Source organism: Gopherus evgoodei, chromosome 19 (genome assembly GCF_007399415.2).
Source record: "Gopherus evgoodei ecotype Sinaloan lineage chromosome 19, rGopEvg1_v1.p, whole genome shotgun sequence".
NCBI classification, from domain to species: Eukaryota; Metazoa; Chordata; order Testudines; family Testudinidae; genus Gopherus; species Gopherus evgoodei.
The window spans coordinates 15435239-15456033 of NC_044340.1; the positions used below are offsets into that span (position 1 = coordinate 15435239).

Here is a 20795-nt window from a genome sequence, read left to right on the forward strand (position 1 = left end):
TTGAGGAAATATAAGGCCTGCTTGTCCCCCTACCCTGCACCCATTGGAGTCATTTATACCTGGGCCAAAGGGGTATAAACCGATATTGGATCAGGAATCTCTGCCCATTCCTGTGGCTGGAGCACTTCACCCTGCCCACCACCACCACCTTTGCACACAAGATGACCTGAGCTGCAAGGCCCCAGAGAATCAGGTCCAGAGACATTTCTGGCACAGAAAGCCCAGCAACGTCCCGTCTGCCCTCTGCTGCATTCAGAGATTTCTCAGAGCTGCCCCTTGCTCCATGGTTCCAGACTCCCACTAGAGTGGCTGTCCCCTTCTCTGGGGGTTGAGCCACCACGCTGCAGCCTGCACTGTTGGGGGCATGACACAAGCTGAGCTGGAAACACAAAGATCTGTTTGCACAAGCATCGGAGCTGGGAGCTGTGTAGGGTTTTGAACATGTGCTGGGCACTGTGGGGTTAACTCTGTACGGCAGGCTCGAGACTGGGCATGGAGCATCGATTTGCAGCAGCCCAGTGGCTGATTCTCTGCACTGCGAAATGCCTTCACACACATTCTCCGCCTGCAGCCTTGCACCCTGGTTAGGAGCTAAGCAAGACAGGGCCCGGTCAGGCCCATTAAGGAGAAACTATCTGGGTCTCATTCACCATTGCCCTGCTCTGTGCGCCATTGTTTACACCAGTGCAAAATGGAGGGAGAGCAATATGGCTCGGATTCCATCTGCGCTCACGCTGACCGTGCAAGGCAGGGGAGGTCAGACCCACAGGCTGCAAGAAGTGCATTGGTTGTTCAGCAGCCGGCACCCTTGCCTGACTCGGCACTGAACCACTGCTCCAGCAAGGTGCCAGGTGGCACTGGGGAAGTCAGTGGGTCTCTCCAGCTTCTCCACTCGCCACCTCTTTCCAAATCCCACCTGGGAACCTCTCTGTCCACTCTCAAAACCCCTCACTCTCCCTTTGCTATTATTTACTATTTACGTCTCACTTGCAATATTTTATCCTGGGGGCACGGTGTGTAAGGGTGGCTTGCTCTGTTTGTGCTTGTGGTTGGAAATGATACCATGGCTGCTCACACAGACAGGGCCGTAAATCTGAGCCAGGCCTCTGTCGCTGTAAATGGAGACGTCGGCCTTGTGAGTTTTTTTTGTTCTTCGTGACTGGCAGGGGGCTGTGCTGAGGACAGGAGACCTCCCATAACATCTCCTTCAATTCGTCCGTCTAAAAGGGATTCTCTCTGTCCACTGAAAATTGTGCACATTCTTAGTGAACGGTCAACTGAATAAGATTGGTGGACATGAGCAAATTAAGCATCATGACTAGTTAATTATAGAAGGTCTTGATCTCATGAAGTGTTTTGATTAATTTGTTTTGGGGCTGGATTCTCATGTCACTCACAGCTGTGATTGGCTCCTTACAGAGTCATGACTGCATTCAGGGTTATGATTGGTTTGTTAGGAGTCCTGCTCCTCACCAGATTGGTTAACTAAAGTCTTGATCTCATGTCATGTTTGGTTTGGTTCTTTAGAGTTCCCCATCTCACGAAGTTCTGCGATTGGTTCATTCCAGGTTCCTGATCCACTTTGGGATTCAGATTGGACTGTTAGGGTTCCTAATTTCACTATGTGTTTTGACTCCAGAGTGAACTGACAGGGAACCAGCTGTCCCCAACCTTTGAGTCCTTCATCTCTTTCCTTTTTCATTCCTGGAATCAGGACCTACAGCTGAAGGCCTCATGGTCCACAGCTCCAAAGAGCCACATGGGAGCTGGAACTCCGGGGTTCTATTCCTGGAGCTGCCAGCAAGTGGAAAATTTGTGTCTTCTTTTAGTGCGTCGCTTCCCCCATCTGTGAAATGGGGATAATAATACTTACTCACACTGGGAAGGAGCTTTGAGAACCCCGCGATTTACACAACAGTGCGAGTGCAATGGATTAATTATTAATACATACCCTTTTAATCCGCTTCCAAGGAGGGCAAGGTGGCTCCTTACTGTGTTCCCAACTCCAGGAGGGAGCAAGGGGCTGGGGAAGAATGGAATACAAGAAAAAAACAAAGGAGGAAAATGGCACCAAAAAATTTTTTTTCTTTTCCTTTCCTCCTTAATTCTAATTGTTCAGATTAATTCAGTCTCCAGCAGGACTGAACAGCTTCCCGCAGCCTTTAGCCACTCAGATAAGGCTGAGCTGTTTGTTTAGCCCCATCGGGCTTCCCGCTACTTGCCTTGCTGCCAAATGCTTCATGCAAACTTTTGGGGGAGTTTTAAGCAATTCTAGCGTGACACAGAGCGAGGGGTTTTGCATTCTTAATTTGCAGAAGTTCTTCTCGGTCCAAGCCTGATTTCCCCTCCCCCATCCCTTGCCCATGCACTGCAATCCTGACCACTCCTGGACCCCCATAGCTTTCCCAGTGTACCCCAATATTGACCCACGGCCCCTGCAAGTCCACTCCATGCTGTGCTTCTGAGCCCTAACCCACAGCACCCCAGTTATTACGAGGGCGAGGAAGAGCTTTGGCTGCAGTTCACGCCCCCGGCTCACTCAGCCCAGCTAATGCAGCTAGACAGACAGTTCGGCAGCAGGTTCATTAAGACGCCCCTGAGCGAGCAGCTTCTTAAAGTGAGATTGATAAGGGCAGGGAACAAGGATAGGAAGGGCCAGGGCCACTTCCCAGCTGATGCTAAGCCCCAGACACTCGTGGGGAACATCAGAGGCAGAGAAGGGAGAACAGGAAAAGAGAGAGGCTGAAGATATGTGCAAGAGAGAAGCGATGAAAGGGAGAAAGGAGGAAATAGCCTCCTTCTCTGTATCCCTCTCTTTCCTGTCCTTTCTCCCTCTTGGCCTGTCTAGCCCAGTATGCATCTCCCACTCGCTTACTCCCTTCATTCTTTCCTTCCTGGTCTATTCTGTGCTGGCTTTGATCCGGCCCCCGTCAAACCAATCACCTCCCAGCCGTGCATTCAGCACAGGGCCGGTGCTACCATTAAGGTGAACTAGGCTGTTGCCTAGGGTGCCAAGATTTGGGAGTGCCAAAAAGTGGTGCCCCCAATTTGATTTTTTTACAGCGGTTCCTCCCCGATCGCGCGGTCGCTGCTCCACTTCTCTTACTCCCGGGCTTTCAGCTCCAATCAGCTGTTTGGCCTCGCAAGCCTGGGAGGAGAATTAGAGCGGGGCCAGCATGCTCGGGGAAGACGGAGCAGAGGTGAACTGGGGTGGGGAGGTGCTGCATGGCTCCCGAAGGGGGGAGCTGCCGTGGGGGTGGGGGGACGGGCACCTCAGGGCAGGGGGGGCAGGGAGCTGCTGCGGGGCGGGGGGGCACAAGGTAGAAATTTCACCTAGGGCGCGAAACTTCCTTGCACAGGCCCCGATTCAGCAACACAACTGATGTCTGTCACGTGCAGCATGTTTTTTGTCATCCACCCCTCTGCGTGTGCAGTGGAAGGGTGTGTTTTGGTAGAGTTGCTGTTGTGGATTGTAAATGCCCATGCAACTCTATGCTTTTGTCAGAAGAGGCGGGTGGGAGCAGTGCGCCTGCCACTGGGCATGAAGGGGGTGAAGTCTGACCCTCCTTTGTTCCTGGGGGAGTTTTTCTGCTGTCTGGAACCTGCTCCCAAGGCAGCTCTGTCTCCTGCCCAGATTAGATTCACTCATGTGGGAGAAAGGGCCCAAGGAGTGGCGCTATTCACTACCATCCCCCTCGTCCTGGAGCTCCTGCTTTTTCTTCCTCGCTCTGTCATTCCCTCTCCTCTTCCTCTGGCTTTCTTTTCCCATTGTCCTTTCTCTCTCTCTCTTCCCTGCAAATTTGAAGGCTGCATCGTCCCCTCTCCCAATCTCCCTGGCCCCCTCCATTGTCCTGAACTCCCAGACGGCTCCTGAAGATCCACTTGGCTCTATTTATTTATTCATTCCCCCCCCCAAGCCTTTTCCATGCAAAGAGCCTGATTTACAGCTGTAGCAGGAAGCTGATGTTCCCCGCTCGCTACCTGACATCAAGAGAGCCATTAGGGGCCAATTCATCATGGAAATGCCCCCACCGAAGTGACTGGAAGATTCTTTACAGTCGTTGTCCCTGCCACAATCTCTAATGCAGTCCTCGAGATCATATCCCATTGCTTCAGCTGTCTGTCTGAGCATGGCAGTAAGTGAGCTATCTCAAGGCAGAAATATTATTTATGGGGTAATGTGGTGTATGGAGAGGGAAAGCAGGGGAGGGAGAGGAGCTGAAGTGGCACAGCTCAGGAGGGTGAGAGCCGGGCCTTGCCTTGTGATGACTGCAGTATCCTGCGGCCTGGCTCGGAGCTTTTAAAGGGGCCTGGGAAGGCCAGGTAAGATGCCAGCTGATGGAGATGCTGGGGTGCCTTGCCAGGGAGGATAAAGGCAAGTTAGCATCAAAGCGTGTAAAGGGACGGAAGAACATCAGGGATATTGAGGTTGGGGCTCACTGTTGAGCCTTTTCCGTGCTTGCTACAATGTCTCGTGCTGGTGTTCAGAGCCCTTTGCACTGATGTGATAAGCGTGTCGGTTCTTTGCCGTGTGGCACAGGCACTGATTGCTGGCAGTAGCTGGGGAGAGGGGACACCTCCGTGAATCCCGTGCAGACCCCGCTTGCTCCTTTGTGTGGCAGTCTGGGAGTGGGATTCGCACAGACGTGTTGCTTTCACGGATCTGGCACAGTTGGTTTTGCGCTGGCAATGTGATGGGTCTTCGGGCGTGGGATGGCAGGGTGTCAACTCACAGCTAAGCAGCTGGCTGAGTACCAGAACATGGGGGTGGCTAATCAATAGGGGGCCCTTTTCCATCCGAGTCAGCACTGATCCAAATGCTCCGCAGAGGGGAGGGGTGGCCAACCTGTGGCTCTGGAGCCACATGAGGCTCTTCAGAAGTTAGTACACTGCTCCTTGTATAGGCACCGACTCTGGGGCTGGAGCTACAGGTGCCAACTTTCCAATATGCTAGGGGGTGCTCACTGCTGAACCCCTGGCTGTGCCCCCACTCCACCCCTTCCCGCCTCCTCCCCTGAGCCTTCCGTGCCCTTGCTCCCCCCACCGTGAGCCTCCTGCACACCACGAAACAGCTGATTGGGAGGGAGTGGAAGCCGCTGATCAGCGAGGCTGCCGGTGGGCAGGAGGCACTGGGAGTTGTGGGGGGAGCTGATGGGGGCTGCTGATATATTACTGTGGCTCTTCGACAATGTACATTGGTAAATTCCGGCTCCTTCTCAGGTTCGGGTTGGCACCTCTTACACAGTGAGTCTGTTGGATAGATTTTCTTGTGGCAGGGATATGAATCCAAAGTGCTGATCACACGGGGACATTGAAGAGCCCCTGGCATGGATTTGTTTAGGTGTGGCAGAATTTGACAGATAACAGCAATGTTTATTTTTAAGCATTATTTTTAGTTTTATCAATTTAAATTTTCACAGTTGCACAAAATTATGGGCAGGGGTCAGAAAGCAATGTAGGTCAGTAGATGTTGATTTCAACAGGTTAAAGCTTTATAATCATTAAAACCCAAATTGTCAACATGGCATGCCAAAATAAGCAAAGTAAATATCCTTAAATCAAACTCTAACAAGTTCTCAAGCAGCATTTTCCTTACTTTGCCTATCAGTCAATTTCAATGTTACTGATGGAATACTTTTGAAGTTTGCCACTAAAATCTAACCCATCCAAGCCTAAGTATGTTAATTCCGGTGATGCAGATACAGTCCACTGTGAGATATTACATTCTCCCTGCCTGCATTACCCCAGCAGTTTCGACAGGGCACAATATTCTGCTTCACTTCCTGTCCTAAGCTGCATTGTTCCTGGGGGCTGTTAAGCAGTCTCTTCCAACCCAGGGGTAGCTGCTTTTCATTGGTGGAGGGGAACAATTCCAATATACATAGCAAAGCCATAGACCATTACTATTCCATCTGCCCTACTGGGGGAATTCCACTGACTAGCACAGAGCGTCTTCCTTTATGTCAGATGGGTTGACTCTGAATGCTCTCGGACTATGTGTAAGCCACAGGGGCTTTGGGGATGGAAGGTGCTGCAGACTTGATATCCCAGCTAGAGGAAGGTTGTCCCTGTGGTTAGGCCAGTTATTTGGGAAACTCTGGTTCAGTTCTCTGTTCTGCCACAAACTTTCTTTGTGTTCTTGGGCATGTCACTTAGTCTCTCTCTCAACCTGCGTTTTCCCTGGGGGTGATGATAATACTCTATGTCACAGAGCTTGTTGTGGGGCTAACCACAGGAAAAGATTATGAGATGTATTGATCAAAAGCCCTCTCTGAGAGGTGCATAGCTAGGAGGTAATATTATTGTTGCAGTCTGTACGCAGTGTCTGAGCTCTGAGACAACGCGAAAAATGACGGGTCTGGGACATAGCCCATTGTGCTAGGTGTTATACAACCCCAGCAATAGCTTCTTGGCTAAATCAAAATGAACAGCGCTGGCTTTACAGGTTTATGTGGCTCTCCTCCTGCCTCCCTCCTCCGCAGCTATCTTTCCTCAATGAGCTAAATGAACAAGAGCCGCAGTGCCCTGTGCAGAGTGGAGAATTGAGGCTTATTGCAAGGGGAGTTGTGAGCTCCTGCCATTGCATTTGGCACGGGGGAGGATTCTGCAACCATTCCATACCCTTCCCAGGGGGCAGCTGCTAGGACAACAGAACCTGCTGTCGTGACATGGCCCCCAGGGTTGGCTTTCCTTCCACATCACTGCTATGTGGCGGTGGTTATGCTATCATGCTCTTAATCACCCCCCAGGAGGACCTGCTCCAGATAGGGGCTCATGGCTCGTTCCTGCTCATACCCGCACAGCAATGCATCCCCATGGACGGGCACACAGAAACAGTCGAGAATAAAGGGATGAGCGATTAGCTCCAGAATGCCTACTTGCTACGTTCCTTGCTCTCTCTCTGAGAGGAGCAGGGTCTAGTGGTTACAGCAGAGAATCAGCCGCCAGGACTCCTGGGTTCTAGATCTTGTTCTGGGAAGCAGCATGATCTAGCAGTCAAAGCAGGGAGTGGGACCTGGGACTCAGAAATCAATTCCCAATTCTGAAAGGCAGGGAAGTTTAATGGTTAGAAATGGACGGGGGAAGTCCGGACACCTGGGTTCCTTTCCCAGCACTGCCCTGAATTACTGGGGAATCTTGGAGGTCAAGTCACTGCTTCGTTTAAGTGCCAGGGCTGGAGGCTGATTGGTCCACATCTCATCTGAGTGACATGGCGGACGGGGGGGTGTTGTTCAGTCCAGCCCTGTAGTGTGTGTCAGGGAAGGATGCCAGTTGGTCAGTGCCTCTAACAAGCAACAGAGGCAGCAGGGACGGATGGTGATTGCCCTGGACCCTACCTAATAGACAGGGCTGGCGTGATTGACCCATGTCTGGTGCATGTGACATGCTCAGGTGCTGATCATATAAACCAGATCGCACTTTGCATCGCTGCAGGGAGAAGATGACAACATGATGCATCCACCAGGGTCACTGCCATTGTAATGAGCTGCAGACACCACTGGGCAAGTCTCCACCCCATTTCCAAAGAAGGCACACGCTCTGCTATGAGCTGCATCCCTTCCCCGGGGGACCAGGCTCCAGCAGACCCCTTTTTCCCCTCCCCTGGATTCTTTTCCTTCCTCCATTCCAATTATCTTCCTCTTTCATCACTGCCATAGCTGTAAGTACAAAGTACCAATTAGCTAGTTTTCAAGTTTAATTAGGTTGGAAGGTAGAGCAGATTAAATCCTTTTATCATACATTTCAAAGCTCTTTCCCACCAAGTCCACGGGATTGGTTTCCTTTGAATGAGGTCCATGTTAGCTGCACTGAGGCAGTCTCCGAGTCATGGAGCTATTCAGTTTCAGGGCCAATGGGAGCCAGGGAAGGGGGTATACGGGCCATCCAACCACCAGGATATCTGTGCCCCATGGACGCAGGGCCCTGACACGCACACACGCAGGCTGCTCTGCCCCCAGTCAGTCATTGCTTCCAGGAATAAATGCACTTACCTGGGATTAACCTCAGATAGTATAAACTTGTCGTCTGGGTGTTCAGCCAGCTGACAAAATACCAGCAGCTGAAGGGTTAACCCTCAGGAGCATAGCCAATCCCCTGGTGGACTGTGAGGAGTTTTTGGTGGGTGCTTGGGGGACCTGTGCGTGAGGGATCTCTAGCCACTAGGAGCGGGGAATGCTGGGGTTTGGCACTGCTGCTCAGTATTGTAGTATCTGAGCACTGGGACTCTGGGAGGACATAGCTTTCCTCCTGCTGTCGGTTCTGGCTCTAATCCTTGAGATGGACATGGTCATGGGTAGGCAGGTCCCAGCAGGGGTCCAGGCCATGGGGAGAGGATTGCTGGCAGAGTGGGGTCAGGTGCTTGGTCCTCGGTGGGGAGGATCACAGTACTTGGCAAGGAGCTGATGAGTGGCAAGAAGCCTTGTTCACTCCATGGGAGGCCAGGGAAGGAGGCATCTGGCACTTCTCGAGGCAGGGCCCTATGATCATGGAATCTGTGAACTCAATGGTCAGAAGGGGCCCAGATGGAGCAGTGTCAGTCAATAGGAAACCAGGTCTCTGGAGACCTGGAAAAGCTCAGGTCCATAGTGGGGCAGAAGGATCTGCCTTGCAGGGAGAGGGATGAGACAGGGAGATCAAGGAGTCTGGGGTTGGGGCTGATCTCTCTCCAAGAGCCACAGGATCTGCAGTACATTGGGCCTCTGCTCTGCTGAGTGCTGCACCTGGCACCATTGCTCCCAGGGCTCTGGATGCTACCGTGTTATGTCTCTGCTTTTGTTGCAGATAAGCCGCTGCCACAGGGAGCTCCAGGGGGCATTATCGGGATCCTGGGAGGCGTAATTGCTGCAGCTCTCATCATCGGCGTGGCCATCACTGTGTTCATCATCTACAGGCGACAGCAGAAGAGCCGCACGGAGACTGACAATGACCTGTGAGTAGCCTCTGTGCTCGGTCACAGCGGCACCTCAACCCTGGGCTTCAGCATTCCAGTCCTGGACTGGCCCCACACCACCTCCTTCCCTGCAGCTCTACTCCTGCTCCCCAAGCCTGAGCTGTGGCTCTCCCTGCTAGTCCAGTCCTGGGTCCCTTCCCCGAAAGCTTTGCTGATACCCCTCAATCCTAAACAGCAACGTCCTCTCGGATTCTCTGCCAGAGCCCTTAAGCTTGGCCAATGCCCCTGTGTCCGAACCTGCAACAGCCACCACAGTTCCACTCCTCAGCTGCTCCTCTGGAATGAGTGCCAGCAGTGACACCTTTGTCTGCAGTTCGGTGACACGGGATGGCATGCACTAGGGAGAGCAGGGTACGAATCCATGTGTGGGTTCCCAGTCTCCAGAGAGCGAAAGGCGAGTGCTGCTCCCAAATGGCACAAACATACACACCGACATCAAGCATCAAAGCATCAAGCACATAGGGACGCATGCACGTCTGCGTTGTACAAAACCGGGCATATTTTTAGCTTTGCCAAAACAAATTGGTCTGTTTGAGATTTTCCAAAATCACAAGCAAAGGGTGGGGAGTTGCAGTGGAGGCTGCCTGAGCCCTACAGAGAATGAGGTAAATACATCTTTGGTGGTGGTGGTGGAAGGGTGGGATAAGTGGTCCATTGGCTACTGATCACAGTGCCTGCTGGTGGAGAGACAGCCAGGGCTTGCAGGCTAAGGATTGAACCAGGATTCCCAAGCCCTACTCCTTGCTGACAAAGCTCAAAGTCCCACATTGCTTCCCCTGGCTTCTCTACTACCATGTCACCCTGGCTGTGTGTATTTGGGGGCAGGTGTTTAAAGAGAAGGTACAATAGGGGAACCTGAAAAAACTGTACCACTGGCCATGTGGCTGCAGGGGGCCTGCTTGGCAGGCACAAATGCCAGTTTGCTTGTGCTAGTGTGGGTGCAGGGGGCATTGCCTGGCCTGCTTCCTCAGCAGAGCCACCCCTTCAGCCTCTGCCTGCTGATGGAGCAGGAGCTCTGGGATCCACCGTCCAGCTTGGCCCCACTCTTGGGTTTGGAGACTCTTGGCCCCTCTCCTCTGTCACAGCCCTTGGGAACTGATGCAGTGCCTGCTGTCCATGGTGCTGAAATATCTCCAAAGTAGAGCAGGAGCCGGGAACGTGCCCAAGAGAATCCTGCTCTCCAGTCCTGTGATGGTTGGCCTGGTTGGAGGGAGTGCCCCATGTTGAGGGTACGCTGGCCATGGCCCAGGGCTGCTGAGCAGAGGAGTGAATTATTTTTTCATTGTGTGTGTTTCTCTCCCTTCTTCCTGCTGGCTGGTTTCCCCTGAATGATAAATCAGCTTTGCTCCTCTCTGTCTAATCACGCAGGGCTTCAGCTCCCCTTCCTAACAGGGCCAAGCCATGGCCTTTTCCCAGAGGGGATCCTAGCAAGTGTGTCTCTCCTGCATCTCACACTTGGGAGCTTACCTGACTCCCCTCCCAACCTCCCACGCTCTGGCAACATGCAGAGACAGCACCTGGTTCCCAGCTTCCGGCTCCCACTCACGGCAGAGTTCGTTGTGGATCCTTTTCAAGTGTTGGAGAGGTTGGAGGAGGGAAAGTTTCTCCTTTGATTGTGTCACTGAGAGTTTCCAGGGTAGAAAAGCGAACAAGCCTTCCTGCCTTCTGTGCCTCTTCACTCCCGTCCTGCTCATCTCCCTGCTTCTCTGAACACCCCCCATGTGGTCTCCCTGCAGCTTCCCACACTGGCCCCCTTCCATTTCTACTCCTGCCCTCTCCTGCTCCCCAATCCCCCTCCCCAGGACTCGGATTAGAGCAAGGCATTGAGGCAGTGGTATTCTCCCAAGCTCCTGTGAACAAGGCACTAGAACAAGAGGCGACTCATAATAGAGTGTGCACTGGTTTGAAGTATAATCCTGATGCACAGCTGGGCTCCTCCAGCGTGGCTTCCCCTTCAGCCTCCTCACTGCAGGCTCCCCACCCCAGGCTTTTCTCCTGTGGCAGCCCTTTCTGGCTCCCTGACTATTGGAGTGGTTTCAAGTCACATTGCTGGGACCCCAACCTGCAATTCATCCCTGGCCCCATCCTCCCCTAAGTGCTCAGATTGTTGGCAAGAATCGGGTCTGAGTCCAGGCTCAGGTCCCACTAACCACTTTCAAAGTCAGGGAGGGGGGCATGTCTGGGCTCGGGCTCATCTCTGCTTTCAAAGACCATTTTGTTCCCCATTCTACTCTCCCTGTGCCCCTTCTTTGCACACTCTGATCACAATAAGTCTGTAGCCACCTAGGAACTGGTGGTTGCCCCTAAATTACATGGCCAGTCAGACTCCCACCAGGGCAGCTCATCTCCTCCTGCACTGGAGATGTGGCCCCAGATCATAGAGCTAAAGGAGACTCTCCATTAGCTGCCAGCAGTATGGAATCTATGACACAGACAGACTGTTCTGATTTAGAAGCGGGCAGTGGTGATACATCCACAACAGGCAGTTTCTTACAGTCTGGTTATTATCACAGTGTGCTAGCCTGGCATCCCGCATCCCTCTGATGCTGGAGAAGGGACCAGCTCACTGGATCCCACCTGCTGCTGCTCACTGAGGGTCCATTGCCCTCCTCTGTCCCCTGAGGCACAGAGCAGAGGTCTTGGAACAGAGTGGTTGCTCCAGTGTGTGCTGCACAAACAACCCCTCCGCTCCCGCCCTGTGCCTTTGGAGAAGTTCTTCTCATGCATCCTCCCAGGGAACAGCATCCTCCTTGCTGCTGTATCCTTTTTGAGAGCAAACACCCCGCCTATCACCCTCAAATCACCCCCTTCCTATTTGCAATGGGAAAGCACCAAAGAGCTGAAGGACAAATGGAGCCCCCCTTCCCCCTACACACACACATTGTTGTTACATCCTGGCAAAATTTTTTGCTCCATTTAATTCTGTTTGAGAGAAGGCACTGGAGGATGGCGGGAGTGTGCAGAGAGAGACAGCGGAGTGAAAAGCAGGAGCTGAGACAATAATAGCCATGCGGGGTGAAATTGCATGGACAGCATCAGGCCTGCAAAAAGAGCCACTTTCAAAACATTGGTTTCCCACAATGGCCCTCCACAAAGGCACAAGAAGAGCTTCTTTAGCTGAGAAGAGACGCACAATGGAGCAGGCCAAATACCCTGACCCTGGGACCAGGCCTTCTCCTGGAGCCCAAGATAATAGAGACATCTCCTCCCCACTCTTCATGCCACTCATCAATGTGTGGTGCCCCACTTTTGCATAGAACTATCTAGGAGCTTGATCCAAAGCCCACTGGAGTCAATGGGTGTCCTTGCCGCAGTCCGCAACCCCCATTTTCCACCCTGCGTCCCCATCCCGAGTCCTGCTCCGGGCTTGGAATCCACTGGAGTTTGCAGAAAACTGCCCTGCCTTCCCCCCGCATTTGCTGAAGTTTACAAGGAGAATGAACAAGTATGGAGAGGAAAGGGAGGGGGCAGCCCACTAATTAGAGTGGCAGAGTTTAATAAGTTTTGTAAAAGGATTAGACACGTGTATGCATATGAGCAGAATCTGCAGAGACAGTCCCTAGGATGGAGATTACAAAGGCTGTCAGTCCTCATGCTCCAGGGCAAAAGCTGATCTCACCCCATTTGGGGTCAGGAATAAATTGCACAGTGTATACAATATGAAGATTTTTGTGCCAAAGCCTGACGCATCCAACAGCAGCCACTCAGAGACCAGGTACCAGACCAGACAGACCATCGGCTTGCTCTTGATTAGCAGTGCTCGCCACAAGCTGCTTCCTGGAATCCTACAGCAACAAGTCGAACCGCCCTGTTGGGATGATTTGGTGCCGGCTCTCAAGTGGGTTTACCCGCACCAGCCTGGGGGGGCCACAATCTGAGGCAGAGGTTGACCTGGGATTAGAAATGTACTGTGGACAAAAGAATCCAGGGGAAGTGGGTGAAATATTAGAACAAGCCCATTTAATTATGTTGACAGTTCAGTGGAAAGCTGAATCGCTGGATCTAGCCATCTCACAGTAGTGCTTCGAGGCTCCAGTCAGGATCAAGGCCCCTCTGTTCCAGGTGCTGTACAGACACATGGACAGTCCCTCCCTGTAAAGCTCATGAGCTAATTTCAGAGAAGACTCAGTTGTGAGTCCAGTGACCAGGAAAGAAGAAGTTGCAGGGGGTGGAGGGAAGAGCAAAGGGAGTGTGTGGAGTCATTGGGGTTATTCCAGATTTACATGGGCAGAAAAGAAAGTGGAATCCTGCCCCAGGGGATTTACAGTCTGGGTCGGAATTGTAGTGAAAAGGCAAGAGGCATGGAAGGCATGGTGGGGAGGACAATGGTAAGTGAGAGGAGGGGGATTCAGTTCTCTGAGAGGAGGAAGAGGTGAGTGCTGTTTGCATCTGGGAGCTCTGCCTGGTCCCTTATTCTGGGACTATGAACATGTCTATGGATGAATTGCAGAGCAGGTGAAGCAACATCCAGGGGCAGGGCAGCCCTGACACACGGGCTCCCTGCAGGAAGTGAGCTTCATGGAGATGAAAGTCAGAACCCAGAAGGAAAGCCCTCCCTGCCCCCAATAATGCCCAAGCTGGTTGGTCCACATCTGCATCCATTGAAGCCAAAAGGAGTTTTGCCACTGATATTGGTGCATTCGGGATCGAGCAGATTCCCTGTCCCCAGAGTCAAACCAACGGCTGCTTTTTCTCCCTGCAGAATTGATCTGCCTCCATCCCACAAACCTGTCCCACCGCCAAAGAGGAAACAGGAGATGAAAAGCCACCTGACGGCAGAAGACATCCAGGTACCTACCCCCAGCCTAGCGCCCCGGCTTCTTTTGCCAGCATGGGAGACAGGCCTCCAGCCAGAATCGAGGGTGCAGGCCTCTGGAGGCACAGAGTGCAAATTCCAGCCAGCCTTTGGGAATGCCCCATGAAGCAGGTTTGGTGAGAGGACAGTGGTTTGGGATTATACTCTCTGACCAGGATCTCAGCACCCTTATGGGCATGGACAGGTTCTAGGCCAGGCAGGGTTCTTCTCGGAAGGATCAGTGCCTTGGTGAACTCCCATCCTTTGAAGTGTAATGCCTAACAATTGTGAGACAAGGAATGGGGCAGAAAGAGCTGGAGAGGGGGACTCTGTAGGAGAGGTCTCATGGTGACTTTGTTCACCTTGTCCAATCCCCTGGGACAGGTGCTGCTCCCCAGATGGGTGGCAGGGAGGGTGAGAACGGTGCTTGCCCTCTTGACTTGTCTCCCCAACTCCAGGTCGTCCACCTAGACAACATGAAGCAGGAGGAAGAGATCCAGAAGCTCCCCCTGCAGACACCGTACTACGACATGGCAGCCAGCGAGTCCTCTCCATACTCCGACAAGCTGGTAAGGAGGGCTTGGTGCCGGCACTGACCTGACCTGGCCCTCACTCCACTTTCTGCACAGGAGCTCCCAATGAGGGATTAGGTCACTTCTCCGTCCACTGGGGTGGGCCAGGCAGCCTGCTCTCACCAGCTGTTGGAGGAAAGGAGAGCCCTCGCCTGGACTGAGATGTGAGACCACAGTCTCCATGTTCATCCCATCCTAGGCCTCCTCACCCCACCACTGCCAACCCTGAGGGGACTCTGCCCTTTCCTCTTCTGCTGTGTGACCCCCCCCCCCATAACTGTGGGTGCACGGGGCATCCCATGGGCTGCTCTCCAAGATACAACCAGCAGCACACAGGGTGGGAATTAGGACTGAAATGGGTGTGGATGAGTCAAATGCCACCACTCCTTGACCCACCAGTCCCAAAACAGCTTCACCCTGGCCAAATCAGAGTCACAGGGTCCCCCACCTGTACACCCTTCCCTGAGATCATACCATCTTGTGGCTGGAAGGGGTGAGGATCTACCTGTGGATCCTGGTCCATCCTCTCTGACTGGGTCTACCCTGTGCTGCCTGCCTCTTGGGGTCCTCATATCCCCAGGGGGCTTGAGATCCTGAACCGCCTACTAGCAGGAAGTGGGAGAGAATGCAGCTGCAGCCCTACATTTCTTTTTCGAGGCACATTTATTCTGGGGCTCAGGGGCCAACCTGACTGCTAATTGACCTCTGCATTGTTCTCAGCAAAGATTCAGGCCTTTTTGCAGAAGGTGGAAGAGGCAAGTTGTGAATCTGCATTGAAAAGGGAGGCGGATGGAGGCAGGAGGTGCTAGGATCTATTCTAGAGTAGGGTTCTGGGTTTTCAGCAAGTCATCGGTGCCTGTGACCAGCTGGTGCACCCTGCTGGGGCCTCACCTTCTGCAGCCAGTCCCATAAGAGACTGTTAAGCTGAAGGGGAGGCTGCCATGAAGTGACCCTGAGAGAGCAGAATGTACACAGAGGAGGAGCCTGGGAAATCAATTATCTGCAGGGCAGAGCTTGCTGGAGTTTGACTTTAAATTGAGGACACTTTTTTAAAACTCTGTGTTTTGTGGGGATTTGTTCAGCTTGAAACAGGGAGATGCTAATGCAAGGCAGCGGCAGCAGCAGCAGGGGGACTAGGGGTCAGAGAGCCAGGGAGAGAATTTAGCAGACGGGTAGGGAAGGCTGATGCAGATCTAGAATAGGTTAGATAGCGATGCGTGATAACTGGCTGCCTTCCTGCAGGTGGTGACTCAGTGGGCTACGGGTCAGCCTTGGTACAGCTAGACTCCCTGGGACTGCAGGTTTAGATCCCTGCAGTGTTGACTGACTTTTGCTCCTCTGAAGGTGATAAATTAGGTACCAGGCATAGGGGAATCTCTTCGGTGAGACTTTCAGTCAAGGGTCTGAATGCTCAGAATGGATACAAGGCAGTTTTCATCTACAGAGGGTTTTGCCCTGGCATCCTTGGCCAAAGTTCTTTCTTGTGCAATGCATTGTGCTCTGCATACTGCTGTCCACCCCAGAGGTGGCTGCATTTCACCAGGGCTCTCTATATATGAAGTGCTTTGGGATGAAAAGTGCGGAGTAAAGGACTCATAATAATTTGCATGGATTGGTGGATGCAAGGAGCAGGATTTCCCTCTCCTGTTGCTTTTATACCAGTGTGACTCTAGTGAGAATCTCCAGAATAAGGGCAAGGACAATCAGACCCAATCACCTTCATCCAGAGAAATGTCACCCAACAAGACAGGAAGAGCAGCTGTGATTCAGAAACTAACACTAAAGACCAAACTCTGCTCTCGGCTCCACTGGTGTGATCACAGGGACTTTTCTGCAGCTGCAGGGTGCATATAGCCCTAAGGGAAAAAATTCTCTGCTGAGACCTGCTGTGGGGGTGACCAATTTCCTGGTCTCCGCAATTGATTGCCAATTCCCAGGTGTGTTTTGCAGGAAGAGCAGGACCCCAGAGCCAAGCTGTGCTCTGAGGATGGGATCTGAGGGCAGAATCTCCCTCAGAATTACAGGGAAGGAGTTAGCTCGCCTTGGTAAATAACAAGAGGTTGGTTAATTAAAGAAAGCCATCAGTGGCCGAGCTAGTGATGGGAAGATGGGCCCAGCTGGTGGCCATGTGGTAACCATGGGAACTGGGTTTGGTAATCTCAGTCCAGCTCGGAGCAGACACATGTCCCAAAAACCCACCACTGTGTGCAGCACCCAACTTCCCTTCTCCCCCAGGGGGGTCTCTGAGGGGGGCAGTGTGTGGGCAGCACCCCCTGCCCGACCCTGCCACTCTGCTGGACTCTCCTTGCAGAAGTCAGAGGGCTCTGGTTGGTGGGGTTCCAGGTAGGCCCCTTTCAGTGGCAGGAAATTCACATTAGCGGGGAGGGGAACTGGCAAACTGGCCTGAATTTCTAGGATCTTTTCCTAATGCTCAAGTGTGGTGGAGACCCTTGCTGAGAGCTGTATCTGCCCCCTCGCCCACCCAGCCCCACATCATGCTATGGGGCAGGCGGGGGGGAGGAGCACTCAGCACCTGAAACGCCTGACACCTTCTCCTTTCCTCCTGCCTCTGCCTCACCTCTGACAGGCCAAACTGGAGGGCAGTCCCATGGAGCCCCTGCTCCAAGGTCTCACCATGACCAGCAGGTGGGAAGAGTTCCCTACCTCAGGGCAGTGAGTGATCCCACTAGCGCTGGGACTAAACTGGAACCCATCTGGAAGTGACACCACAGGCCCAAAGCCATGGAGGACCCCCAGTGAATAGCCAGCAACCTCCAGATACTCGGGTCCCATGGGTGACGCTGAGTGACCCATGGGAACCAGTCTCCTGCAATGACCAATACCTGAGGCCAGCCCTGAGCAGCCCACCCAGAGCTGGGCTCATGCAGTCCTGAACCCGGTTCTGTTCAGGCACCACAATCCCCCACCCCTCCCAGTCCATTCCCAGGCACACAGGACCCCTCCCCTGCCATATGCTAACTCACCCGCAGGCTGCTTGCTATGCACTATCAATAGGTAATGCCGGTCGGAATAATTTTGAGGAAAATTTCTGTTTGGAATCAGACAGATCAGGAACTGGGTCTCTCACTGCCCCGCCCAGGGCCTTGACCCCACCCCTCCCCACCCACCAAACACACAGAGAAAACGTTCACAAGGTTTTGGGTTTGTTCCTGCCTTCCCCCCCACACACTCACACCGCGGTTGGCTCTCTCAACGCACCCTAGAGATCATCCCCATCTCTGCGGCCCTGGGCTGCCCATTTTCCCGCGGTTGGTAACACCCTTTTGGCTTGCTGCCTTGGGGCAGGCAGGGGTGCTGCTCCTGGTCGGTTCCATTCCATCCCTGCTAATCTCCATGCCCTTTGAGCAGGCAGAGGGGCTATGGAGGCTGCTGAAATGTCAGCAGGAGGAGTGTGCACACTTCCTGCCAGGCCTGCTGGTACCTGCCAAGGTCTCTGGGGCGCACAGTTAGTGCTTGTTGGCTGCGGTACAGTTATGGGGACAGGTGTGCATCAAGCTGCAAGTCATTGCTCTGGGAAGAGCCCAGCTCTTCCCCTCTCCTTCCTTCGGGGCCCTCTGGGGGAATCGTTATTCGCTCCATAAACCCATAGCAACGGCCTCCTGCACATGTTGCAGCACCCAGCCTATTGTAAGCTCTGCCAGCCTTCGCAAACCCTTTGCAGAGCCATGGTCTGGTCTGTGGCCTGGTCACCGCTAGCTCCCACAGCCATCCTGCCAGCAGCCCTCCCTGCTGGTGGGAGCAGCTCACTGGGCGGCCAGAGGCGTGTGGCTGAGAGCTTGGCTACAGGGAAGCAGCAGCAGCTTGTTCAGGCTCAGCTGGGCACAGTGCTGTGTGCTGCACAGTGTGATCTCGTCAGCTAGGAGACCGGGGGCAGGAGATTTAATGCCGGCAAAGAGATCCGAAGGGGAGGGGTGCTGCAGGAGAGCAACCCTCATGACAATGGGGGCATCAGAGCTGGGGAGGGGGCGGCTGCAAACAGGTGTTAGCAATCCCTCTGCCCTTCACCTATTGCTTAATGGGAGGAGGAGCCAGAGTTCATCCCAGGGTGATGGTAGGAGGCTGGCGGGCTGGGGGAGGCCTTGGCATGCAAAAGGCTGAGGAGTGCTGATTTAGAGCTAGATAAGGGTACAAGATAGCTGGTAAGGAAGGTCAGACTAAGCCAGGACTTGGATGGGAGACCTCTAAGAACCAGCTGTGGCATGCTGCTCTGGGGAGCCATGCTGCTGGAGATGAGGAGGGAAGCTATGGTAGATACCTTTTCACATCAAGACTGGTCAGGTCAGTGCCTTAGCCAGTTCTGGGGTGGTGAATTACAGCTGGACCCTAAATTCTGTGGTTTCACTTGGGCTTTTCCTGCCCTACTCTGATTTGCAGCATGTTCCACCCCAGAAGCGGCTGCACGCTGAAGCATTTCCTGTGTATAGATAGTTTGTAAGTGGCTTTGGGACCCCTCGGAAGGGAAGGTGCTGGAGAAATGCAGGATGTTCCTGTTCTGCTGGCACTTTGTCTGCTTAGAGATGGATGGCAGGAGGGGATTAGACAGCCAGGCACGCTGCGTTTAGCTGGGGAGGGCTCTTTACGCGTTAAATGAATTGTGTGATGTCTCATAATTTGGGATAAAGTGGATTCATTGCAGGTATGCATGAAAACTGCTGCCTCAGGGTGATGATTTCACAAAGTTGGAGACAGAGAGAGTCAGAGAGGGATTAGAAAGACGGGGAGGGCCGGGGGAAGAGAGAGCTCCCAGAGAAGGGTGGTGGACAAGAGAGAGAATGGGTGAAAAAAGGAAGAGAAGGATCGAGAGAAGGGGATAGAGAGTAGGATGGAGGGAAGGGAAGAGAGCAAGAGCAGCCCTGAGAGCTGAGCCCAGCACGGTGGCCAACAACAGCCACAGAGCCCCTAAATTACCATGATCGTTTCTCACTGCTCACCTCAGCCCCCTCCTTCTCCCCGGGGCCCCTTCTGCCTCCCTGACTCCAGCAAGAGGGGCAATCCCATCCCTGCCGATTCCCCGGGCCGCACAGACACCTCCACCTTCACACATCCGCCAGGCACGCAGAGGGACAGGCAGGTTCGGCTGCTCCTTAATTAGCTGAGTGTTTCCCTGTGGCAGTGTCTGTGCTTCCTGCACCCCAAGAGGAGGACATTGTAGCTTCACTCCACACGGTCTCCTCCTTGTTCCACCTGTCCCCCAAAACTGCAGTGCCCTAGCCGCCCCCGGCCACATGGGTGAAATGTCCCTCCCCCCACCCCACTTTTCCTTTGGGGGAGGTTAGTTGTGGCATTCACAGCAGTGAGAGGCTGGTGTCTCTAGGGCTCGGCTCAGGCCTAGGGCGGGCTGATGTAGCCAAGTCTCTGGGGCCCCCCACAAACACTGCAGCGCCCTGTGCAGACAGGCAGATACCAAATGGCCCAGATCCCCCTGCCCCTCCCAGTGGAGGTCGGGGCTCAGAAATTGGGGGTATGCACGGCCGGTAAGCGTTCCCCCTCCGAGCTCTGCGCTAGGCCAGTGCCCATGGGCTCAGCTGTTTTCCCTTCCAGGGATCTCAGGGCAGAGAAAGGTGCAGGGTCTGGAAGAGCTGCCGGGCTGGCGCTGTGTCTGGTTTTCACTGTACCATTGTGTGTGTTGTGTGCAGGAGGGAGTATGTTGTGCGCATAATGGTGAGGAGACGGCACCAAAGCCCTGAATCTAAATACACCCCACTCTGCAGATTTCAACATCCAGATCTGGCTCCAAAGCTTGCAGCGCTGGCCTCTCTCTAATGTATGGAACTGTGTGTGGGCATGACTGTGATTGGGTCTGCCAGTGTGCGTCTGGCCTTGCCAGAGAGTATATGCATGCACAAGAATGTGTGTGTAAATGTTGGTGTGTGTGTGCGCAAAGGGGTACATACGTGTAAGCATAGGTGCTGTGTTGGATGGGGATGTGTACATGAGCCAATGGCATCGAGTGTGAGTGTGCGTGTGGAAGCTCAGGTGTGAGGCGTGTGTGGGAGGAATGGTTAGGTATGCAGGCGTAGAGGGAAAGGGTTCGTTGGCACAGGCAGCTGCGTCATTTGTTTGGTTGACAGGGAATTACCAGGGTGTCGGCATTAGATCTCGTGTACAAGGCACATTATTGCTATTGCAATACATTTTTGTTCTAAACAAGCAGCAGGGAGCAGGCATGAGCCAGTGAGTGGCAGAGCCTCTGCAAAGACACAGATCCCACCTCCAGAGCCAGCTTGTGTGGGGCTGTGCTGGCTAGGGAGCAGCAATGCGGACAATGGAAGAATGGGCCCCTCGTGCCTTGGGTCACACCTCTCCAGGACTAGAGAAAGTCCAGATCATGGTCATTCAGGTCTGGATTTTGGATCGGGACCAGCATTATTCAGAATTGAACTGAAGAAGTTCAGTAAACTTTTCTTTCCCAGCCCTCTGGCCCGTATACACTCTCTCCACATGCCCTCTCAGTCCT

General features: G+C 53.4%; 1 protein-coding gene across 4 annotated transcripts in view; it reads left to right on the forward strand.

The window, feature by feature from the left end:
- The window catches only part of NECTIN1 (nectin cell adhesion molecule 1), a 171022-nt gene that overhangs the window by 129461 nt on the left and 20766 nt on the right, over nt 1-20795 (forward strand). For all 4 annotated transcript variants that reach the window (XR_003997224.1, XR_003997225.1, XM_030538406.1 and 1 more), the window contains exons 6-8: nt 8782-8929; nt 13653-13740; nt 14204-14314. Coding sequence is in view for 2 of the 4 variants with exons in the window: in XM_030538406.1 (XP_030394266.1) it covers nt 8782-8929; nt 13653-13740; nt 14204-14314 (347 nt within the window). In the remaining 2 variants the exon portion in view is untranslated. The remainder of the gene's footprint in view (nt 1-8781; nt 8930-13652; nt 13741-14203; nt 14315-20795) is intronic.